At 48.9% G+C, this 10251-nt stretch overlaps 1 protein-coding gene across 1 annotated transcript in view; it reads left to right on the plus strand.

Moving 5' to 3' along the window:
- The first annotated feature begins 10058 nt into the window (after nucleotides 1-10058).
- IL37 (interleukin 37) overlaps nucleotides 10059-10251 on the plus strand; it is a 1572-nt gene continuing 1379 nt past the window's right edge. The window contains 1 exon segment of the mRNA XM_029232517.1: nucleotides 10059-10155. Within this exon segment, the coding sequence (XP_029088350.1) occupies nucleotides 10059-10155 (97 nt within the window).

Genomic DNA, 10251 nt, shown 5'->3' on the forward strand with positions numbered 1-10251 from the left:
GGAGGAGGGCAGTGTCAGAAGGAGAATGCACTCAGATTTCAGGCTGCACGACCCACACACAGTCTGAGAGGAGCGGGCAGAGCCACATGCTCAGAAGGCACTCTCCCCTGTACGTGCCAAATAGCAGAGCTTCCTGTCTTCTGCGCCAAGGGAGGGAAGTGGGAAAGGAAAAAGACAGCATCCCCTGCGTTTACATTAAGGCCAAGAAGTTTCACCAGATCCCTGGGAAAACGCCCTTCTTTCATGCCCCGTTGAGTATGGGTAAGAGACATTGGGCTAGAACACTGGAAAATACATGTCCTCAATAACTCTCCTTCAGCTCTAGCGAGTGTGGGCTTTGTCCTCCATCCTGGTCACAGGTGAGATGGGGCTCCTCTTTGGAGATCACCAAGAGACCACCAGACTCCCTTTCTTCTCACAGACTGAGCCCAAGTGTGAGGATAAAACACAGGTCTCCGGAAAACAACAATCAGTGAAAAAGGTCTAGTCCCTGGAGTGGGGAAAACTTCTCAAATCAGCTGAAGTTTTAGGTGTGGCACGTAACCCTTCTCCTGGGATCTGTGGTCAAAGGCCCGTTCCCCCTGCTATCCCAACACACTGGTCCATCCTCCTGAATTGTTCTCTGGTTATGCTTCTTTGGAAGGCCCAGTTGTCCGGCTCCTTCTTAATTCCAGCCCTTCTAGAAATATCCCTCTCAGAAATAGGAATCTTTCCAGAATCTATCGTCTAATTTCTAATGGTTCCTGGGGATTCCCTCATGCGGCTCACCACCAGCTGGTTCTGGAGGCCCAGTCGATGCACTCATTGGCCTGCAAGAAGAGGTAGGAAAGAGAAAGCCCCATTTTGAGGGAGCTTTACTTGGCCTGGTGGGGACACAAACTTTCTCCAGAGAACAGGGCAGGGGTCATTCATCTGGGCTTCTCTTGGTTGTTTGCAGAATGGCTTTGAAAGATCCCACAGAACAGAAGCAGGAACATATGGTACATGGCCTAAATATTGAATTTTATTGAATTTGGCTTTCATTTGAGCCTGTATCACTGTGACCAGAGGATGGCATTTCACCTTGAGCATGGAAGACTGTGCATTTCCAGCCCTGTATCAAGTGTACCAACCCAGCTCCACTGGACTCTGATGAGCTTGGGACCTCTCACTATTTCCATCAACCCGAGCCTTTAATGAGAAGCAAGTGACCCCCCTTCTCAGAACTTTGGCTTTGGAGGTAGGCAGATTGGGTTCCAACCTTGGCTCTCACACATACTAGTTGTGGGACTAGGAGCAACATTCTAAATTCTTCAGAGTTCAGTTTTCTCAACCGTGAAATGAGCATTGTAAAAGGGCCGACCAAACTGGGTTATTCTGAGAATTTAAAAGTTATTCACTGATATCAATAGAATCTACCATATTATGTTGCTTACATTTCTTGTTTTGTGTTCACTTGACCTATCATGTCCTGCGAGTGATATATTAAAGTCTTCTATAATTTGCGTATCAAAAGAAATAAAATAAAAGTTATTCAGTGATCGGTATTATCAAGGTGTCTGGACTATAGAGGAAATATTAAAAAAATTGTTTATTATTATTCTTGTAGTTATTATTTTTCGTAACCCTCTTTCCTGCACCCTCAGTGCACCAGCAATGCCTGGGGTGGGACAGAGGCCTGCACTGGCTGGGCCGATGAAGGGACAGTGGCAGAGCAGGGAGTGAGAGATTGAGGCAGGAGGCAGGAGCCCAGCATCGTGCAGGATTGAGCTGGCACTGCCAGGCTCCCAGGAAAAGCTGCAGGGTTTGCACCTGGCCCTGGAGGACCTCTCTGAACAGGCAGACCAGCCACAAGAGTGGCCAGGGGACTTCCTAGGGCCTGGCTCCTAGGGACACATTCAGACCATTCCTGCCTAGAGGCTTGGCCACAGAGGGAACCTTCCCTACTGGGCCTGGGACTGGGCAGGGGGCCAAGCCCTCAGGAAGGAGCTCAGGCCCTTGTTGGATGAAGAGCAGGGGCCCACATGTGGGTCAATGACCATCATGGACGGGTGGCTGTAAAAAGTCCAATGTGACAACACGGTAACCACTGCGCCGGGTGATCCTGTAACATAATTATCTATCATAGGCAAGTATAATATGGAGATGGAGTCTAAGGTCTCATTCTCCACCTCTGCAATCAGCACAAGGCCTCTGGCTGGTCTCAGTGTGGAATGCCCTCCTGGTCTCCTTCTGCCTGAGAATGGGGAGGGTTCCTGCTGGGTCTCCTGCCACCTCCTCCGGGAAGCCCTCCTCAGCCCCTCTGCATGGACCAGCTTCCTCTCTGGGCCGCGCAGCTCTTTGCACCCATCGCTGCGGCACAGGTGTCAGCGTCCTTGTCTCATCTCCCTGCAGCCCTATAAGCTCCCCGGGAGCAGGTTCCCTGGCTGACTCAGCCCCAGCCTAGAGCCCCAGGCATCACAGATACTCGGCATTGATGGAATGGATGACTGGCCCAGGCGAGATCCTAAGTGGCTCTGCAGTGATGCGGGGTCAGATAAGACCCCTGGGTCTCAGCTCTGCTCACGTTAGAATCTCCTTGGCTGCTCTTTTGGGCCCCAGACATTCTGAGTTCACTGTATAGATGCACGTTGATTCAGAATCATTAAACTAGATTAACCCTAAGCCTTTGAACGTCTCTAACATTAACCAGACCTGCGGACTCTGCCTTTCTATCAGCCCCGGGTGGTGCTGTTGCTGCTGGGCTGCGGACCACGCTTGAAGTGTCACCGTCTAAGGCAGTGGTTCTCAACCTCGGCTCTACATGGGAAATCAACTGGTGGGTGACTTTTTAAGACCATGGATGCCTTGGGCCCACCCCTCACCCCCGAGATTTTGATTCAATTGGTCCAGAGTGAGACCCAGATATACTACATAAGTTGCATTTCTGGCACTAACACAGTGTTTTTTTTACCTCTTCAATATTTCCTAAGTCTGTCCTTCTTTTATTTCTGTTTTCCTCCTACTACTCCTTCCTGGGCTCCCATCGTCTCACACCCAGGCTTGTGCAGTATCCTCTTAACTGGTGTTCTCTCACATTATTCCTGACCCCAAATCCACTCTTTAAACTTCCTTCTCAAGGCCACGATAGAGATGACAGTGGTTTTAAGGTGCTGGCATTGTTTCTACAGGGCAATGGCTCTCCACTTTCCCATGCATCACAATAACCCCGATGGCTTGTTCAAACACAGACTCTTGAGCCTCAAACCCCAGAGTCTCTGATGCAGGAGGTCTGTGGTGGAGCCAGAGAATTTGCCTTCCCAACAAATTTCCAAGAGCTGTTGCTGCTTCTGGTCCCGGGAACACCCACTGAGAACCTCTGCTCCCAGATCTGAGTTGGATCATGGCCCTGACAAGGAGAAATCAGAACAGGCCCAACAGACAGGCTTGGGTGGCTGGTGCCACCCAGGTGGGGCACAGTGCAGGTCAGGAGCCAGAAAGCTCCTACCTACAGCAAGACCAAAGCCAATCAGAGTAACTTCAGTCACAGCAACAGCAGTAGCAGTAAAGCAGCCTCCCCTCCCAGACACACAGGAGTAGGCCATGCACCTGTGTGCACCTCATCGTGTTTGGTGCCCACTGCCACCTGGCCAGTATGGAAAGTGAGGCTCCAGCGTTCTCACACTGACCTGCTGAGGTCTCCCGAGCCTGCCCTGTGCAAAGAGTAGTGATAGGAGCCTTAAATCTGACTTGGGCAGACAGATGTTTTAGTACCTTTAAATTCCAGTATCTGTCGCTTACTACCTGTGTCACCTGGGGCAGGTAACCCCCCCCCCTTCCTCAGTTTCTGCACCTGAAAGTGGTGATATTAACCATTTCCTCATGGGGTTATTGGAGGGTCACAGGGTAGCCTGTGACAAGGGTTCTAGCTCAGTGGGGCCCCATGGCCCTCAGTGGTGTGGGTTCCTGCACGTCCCCAGCTGGCCATGTTTCTGGTTTCCGTAAGCACAGTGAGGAAGGAGGCCAGGGTTGCCAGCCTCATGGCAATGGTCAGAAGGACCACCAGGCTCAAAACCTTTCTTCTCCTGTGCCCCTTAGCAGCTGTGTGTTACCTACACCTGTCTAGAAAGGCAGAGGCCCATCTTGGGCTCATCTTCCTTATTGACCCTCCCCAAGATTTGCTTCTACAAAGGAAAGGCCTCAGGCCCGTCCCTGCACCCTGAGGTGTCCCCAGCCTCTGAGTCTCCCACTCCCTTAAGAGAGCCCAGCAGCCCAACCCCTATGCCCACCCTCACTCCTTACCACCCTCATCAGTTCATCCAGGGGCCTCACCTGAGTAGGCAGAACTCACGGAGGTGAGGCTGGGGCCTGGCTCCAGGACACCTCTGGCCGGCTCTAAGATCAGAGAAAGTAAGGTGATCACATGCAATTAGAATTTTCAGGAGCATCAGGGGCCTCTGACTGCCTTACTTCTTTTGTGTGTGTTTTGAGAAATACTGAAGCAGAGAAATAGTAACGAGATTGTAAATAGCTTCCCTGGTCCAAAATAGAGGGAGATGAAGATGAAATAGTTTCTGAATATAGATCTTCCTAGAGCCCTTACTTATTAGAAGTATATGCATTGCATTCATTCAGGAGAGATAGTATACCTTGCCTGCATTACTTTGAGAATAACGTGGAGGATTCTGCCCCATAAAACATTGTTTGAGAAATGCCTGAATGAAATGCCTGGTCGTAATTCACACAACTCTTGCACATTGAGAGCACATAGAACCTGTGGAAGAAGAAAAACCAAACCCTGTGCTCTGGTGTGAAGGTTTTACCTAGTCTTGTCTTTGCTGCCCCTCTGCTGCCCGAGATAGCTCTGCATCCCACCGCTCTGAGCCTCATCCTCCCTGTCTGTCCCTCCAGCTCTGACAGTCTACGCTTCCAAGAAGCGGGAGGGCTGTACCTTAGTGGGGAAGGACGGGAGGGAGGCGACTCAGACAGAAGCCTCTCCAACATTGTGTGAGAAGGAGGCTTGCCTCCCCTCCCTTGCAGCAACAAACTGAGGCAGCCCCTGAACGTGCTCTCAGGGTCATCATTCTGAAGCTCCCTGGCACTGGGGAATTTCAGTATCTGGTGCCTGTGCCCTCTCAGCGTCCACTCCCCTCTGTCTCAGGGACAGAATGAGCATGGTGGCCTCCACATCGCCTGTGTTCCAGGAGCAGGGCTGGTTCTCTCTTGTCACTGTTAGCAGATCCACATCCGTCAGACCAACATCCTGATTTTTCGTTTTGGAACTCTGAATGCCACGTGTGAGTTGAAAGCTCCAGGATTTGGCCTCCTCTCCCTTCACAGCCCGTGCTTTAGACAGTCATTTGGGTCAAAATCCTCCTCTTCTTGTCCCCCTGGAGCCAATGTCCAAGTTCCTTCTTCCAGGGGACACTCAGAAGCCCTGAGCAGGGGTCCTTTTTCCAACCCGGACTCAGAGAACCCCGTCCATCGCAGGGCATTCTCCTCTACCTGAGCCAGTAGGGAGAAAAGAGATGCATTTGGAGGATTCAAAACCATCCTGGTGGTGAGTCAGGACTTCACAGCCCTGACTCTTTGGGTGAAAATGATCCGTTTATCTACCACCCGCTGCACCTGGACACCTGCTGCAAAGCTTCATTCTCCCCTCAAGTATTTCTCTTGTCTAATTCATTCACCAAGGAAGTTCCCAAAACTGTGCAAGGTCAACAGGGAGAAGCTGGGACTGTGCCCAGCACCTCACAAGGTCCCACTTTAGGAGTTACTCTTTGGCCCTGGTGTGGATTTTTATAAGAATCTTACCTTCTCAGTGGCACCGAAGCTCATCTCTTTCACAATCTTCAGAGCCCATTTTCACACCTGGTTTCTCCTCCAAAAAGGACATTTTCAACGTGAAGAAATGACTCAACAGGAGCCTGGGATGAAGGGCAGGACCTGAGTGGACAGGAAGGGGACTGGCTACGGCTCCTTCTGACCCCAGGAAACCTTGCCGGAGGCCTCTGCTACTGAGACCGCAGGCCTTGCTCTCTCTTGGAAATGTTTGCTGCCTCCAGGAAGGCCTCCCAGGGCTGGGCCATCCTCTTCTGTCATTCCTTCTTTGATGCTTGCCCATCCAAAGCAATGCTCTCCAAACTGTGGGTCACCATATCTTTTTTATGGATCTTGACAGCATTTTAGCAAAAGGAAATAGAAAATTCAAAGTGTATTGTTCTAAACCTGGGACTGGCAAACTACAGCCCACAGGCCAAATCTGCCCTACCACCTGTTTTTAAGTAAAGTTTTTTTGGAACACAGTCATGCTTGTGTTTACACGTTGTCTATGGCTGCTCTCTGGCTCTAACAAACAGCAGAGATGAGTCATTGAAAGAGAGTCACCTGGCCAGCAAAGCCTCTACTGGTTACTTTCCCAACCTTCATAGAAAAAGTTTGCCGACCCTCTGCTAGAGTCTAATCTTAGACAAGAAAGGCCCTTTCTTCGCAGCCTCTTGTCATGGAAAACTGAGCCTCCAAAGGTCCCAAGAAGCTCAACTCCTGATGTCTTGGGGCAGGAATGACACAGAATCCCCTTATTGAAAGGGCTTGGAGGAGGGAGGTTTCCAAACACCCTCCAATTGTACACATCACATCTCACCCGATTCACGAAGAACTTTCCCCAGCATGAGTTCAGGACAACACAGTGAGGGAAGCAGGGCAAGAAATGTTATTCCCACCTTACAGATGAAAAACCTGAAGGTAAGTGACTTACCAAGGGTGACACCACTTTTAAAGTTGCAGAGATGGACATGTGTGGAAACCAAATCCTCCGAGAATGGCTTAGGAAAGAGACAAACAAAACCTAAATGGATTTGCAAAAAGTAAAAATGACAAGGAAGAGCTCCAGGGCTTGGCGGTAAAGACAGTGAAAAAAAGAGAGGATATCCACCGGGCAGTTCTGGGGCGTGGGGAGACTGGATGGGTCTTTAAGGGCGTGGATATCTACTATTTGATCCTAAGTTTTTCATTGTTTGGCTGCATTCCCCGAATCTACAAAGCACAACTGCCTTAAATCCCACAACTAAGACCCGGTGCAACCAAATAAATAAATAAAATATTTTAAAAAAGACCCAAAACACTGTGCTGAAAACCCTGCTTCTCCAGAGCAGTTTCTCGGAGTCATCTCGGAAGCAGGCTTCAGGGCTAGTCCTCAGTTTGGCTCAAATAAAACTCTTTTCTAATCTTATTATGGATTGTTTATTGATTATTTTCATTGACACACTCATTACAGAGGCAGTAACCATTCAGACTTTCTGACAGGTTGTATATTCCTGTTTGTATGTGTATGTGTGTGTGTGTTTGGTGTGTTTATGTTTTCTGTGTGTGTATAAGGGGGTATATATGCTTTATGTGTGTATGTTTTCTTGGAGTGTTATGGGTTTTTTTTATGTGTATGCTTTGCTTATTGTTTTTTGTGGATATATATTATCTCTTTTTTTTTTTTTGGCCACGCCTTGCTGCTTGTGGGGTCTTAGTTCCCTGACCAGGGATCAAACCCGGGTCCACGGCAGTGAAAGCTCAGAGTCCTAATCACTGGATCACCAGGGAATTCCCTGTGAGTATATATTATCGTTTGCTGTATAAGTTTTATGGTCACATGTGTTTTGTGTATGTGTATGTGTATGCATGTGAGGGTATATATGTTTTGTGTGTGTTGTGTATATGTGTGTTATGTGTATATCATATGTGTTGTTGGTATGTATTTTTGTGTGGTTTCTTTGTGTGTTGTGTGGGTGTGTACATTGTGCTGGTGTGTATGTTGTATAGGAGGGAAGTCTTTGCTTCCTTTGAATCTGCACAGCACCAGACAGGACTCAGAATGATGTCGGGTTGGTTTACATATAAGGCATCCCCTTTAGGTCAAAATGGAAAGTGTGCCAGGACCACAATTCTCCATTTCAAAACAGCCTCCCGTGGCCAATGTGCCAGACGCACTGAGACCTCCTACACTCATTTTATAAGAACAATGAAATCACTCCACTGCCTGGCTGCAGACCCAGTGGAATTCCAGCCCCTCTGACTGCCACTCTTTTCTATTTCTGAAACGATCAGACCCCACTAAGAAATTCTGCCTGTAAAGGTGGTCAGGTGACTACTTGACAGATACTCACCTGTAACTGGACAAGTACAAACAGGCAGCACCCGCACTGGGCATGCACCTTCTGAGATGCTCACCTCCTGTCCGGGGTGGATAGCCAGGGCCCAGGTCACCGTGACGGGCTGGGGCTGCTCCTGGGATGACAGAACAAAAACAAACAGGGGTCCCACTTCCATCTTTTCTGATACCAGACTCTTTGGTGTTTGAAACCGCCCGCTTTTAGCTTCCGGCAGCTCTGGGGGTCTTGTTCACAAGCTGGTTTCAGGAACTTGCTCCCAGTTTTTGGTTTGTCATTTGTGCCAGAAGATGTGAATGTCAAGAGAGATGAAGGGAAAACTCTGTCTGGAGAGAATGTGTAGAACTTCTCTTCCTGGGAATTCCAAGACCACCTCATCTGCCCTGGCAATGATTGCATCTTTTTCATTGAAGTATACTTGATTTACAACATTGTATTAGTTTCAGTTGTATAGCAAAGTGATTTAAATATATCTATTTATATATTTTTTCAGATTCTTTTCCATTATAGTTTATTACAAGATATTGAATATAGTTCCCTGTGCTATACAGTAGGTCCTTGTTGTTTACCTATTTTATATATAGTAGTGTTTCTGTTCATCTCAAACTCCTAATTTATCTCCCCCACCTCTCCCTTTCTCGCTGGTAACCATAAGTTTGTTTTCTAGTCTGTGAGTCTATTTCTGTTTTGTAAATAAGTTCACCTGTATCATTTTTTTTAGATTCCACATATAAGTGGTATCATGTGGTATTTGTCTTTCTCTGCCTGACTTACATCACTTAATATGATAATCTCTAGGTCCATCCATGTTGCTGCAAATGGCATTATGTCATTCATTTTTTATGGGAGAGTAATATCCCACTGTATATATACCACATCTTCTTTATCCATTCAGCTGTCAATGGACATTTAGGTTACAAGAATTGCATGTTTATTTTCTTATTTTTTACTTTTTTTTGCCGCACTGTGCGGCTTGTGAGATCTTTGTTCCCCGACCAGGGATTGAACCTGGGCCCTCGGCAGTGAACAGATTCAAGAGGCGAAAAATGTACAATGGGGGTGGTGGAAATGAGACCTTTTAAAAATAGCTTGTTTGGGTCTCACTGTGGACCAGCTGAACCAGAATCTCAGGGCGGTGGGGCCCAAGAATCCATGGTCTGAAGATGTCACCCACCAGGTGATTTCTGGTATAGAGCCGAGGTTGAGAACCCTGCCTTAGACGGTGACACTCTAAGTGTGGTCCTCAGCCCAGCAGCAACAGCACCACCCGGGGCTGATAGAAAGGCAGAGTCCGCAGGTCTGGTTAATGTTAGAGATGTTCAAAGGCTTAGGGTTAATCTAGTTTAACGATTCTGAATCAACGTGCATCTATACAGTGAACTCAGAATGTCTGGGGCCCAAAAGAGCAGCCAAGGAGATTCTAACGTGAGCAGAGACCCAGGGATCTTATCTGACCCCGCATCACTGCAGAGCCACTTAGGATCTCGCCTGGGCCAGTCATCCATTCCATCAATGCCGAGTATCTGTGATGCCTGGGGCTCTAGGCTGGGGCTGAGTCAGCCAGGGAACCTGCTCCCGGGGAGCTTATAGGGCTGCAGGGAGATGAGACAAGGACGCTGACACCTGTGCCGCAGCGATGGGTGCAAGGAGCTGCGCAGCCCAGAGAGGAAGCCGGTCCACGCAGAGGGGCTGAGGAGGGCTTCCCGGAGGAGGTGGCAGGAGACCCAGCAGGAACCCTCCCCATTCTCTGGCAGAAGGAGACCAGGAGGGCATTCCACACTGAGACCAGCCAGAGGCCTTGTGCTGATTGCAGAGGTGGAGAATGAGACCTTAGACTCCATCTCCATATTATACTTGCCTATGATAGATAATTATGTTACAGGATCACCCGGCGCAGTGGTTACCGTGTTGTCACATTGAACATTTTACAGTCACCCGTCCATGACGGTCCTTGACCCACATGTGGGCCCCTGCCCTTCATCCAACAAGGGCCTGATCTCCTCCCTGAGGGGCAGGTCCCCTGCCAGTCCCAGGCCCAGTAGGGAAGGTTCCCTCTGTGGCCGAGCCTCTAGGCAGGAATGGTCTGTATGTGTCCCTAGGAGCCAGGCCCTAGGAAGTCCCCTGGCCACTCTTG

The sequence above is a fragment of the Monodon monoceros genome, unplaced genomic scaffold (genome assembly GCF_005190385.1).
Source record: "Monodon monoceros isolate NGI ecotype Baffin Bay Population unplaced genomic scaffold, NGI_Narwhal_1 Super_Scaffold_19, whole genome shotgun sequence".
NCBI lineage: Eukaryota > Metazoa > Chordata > Mammalia > Artiodactyla > Monodontidae > Monodon > Monodon monoceros.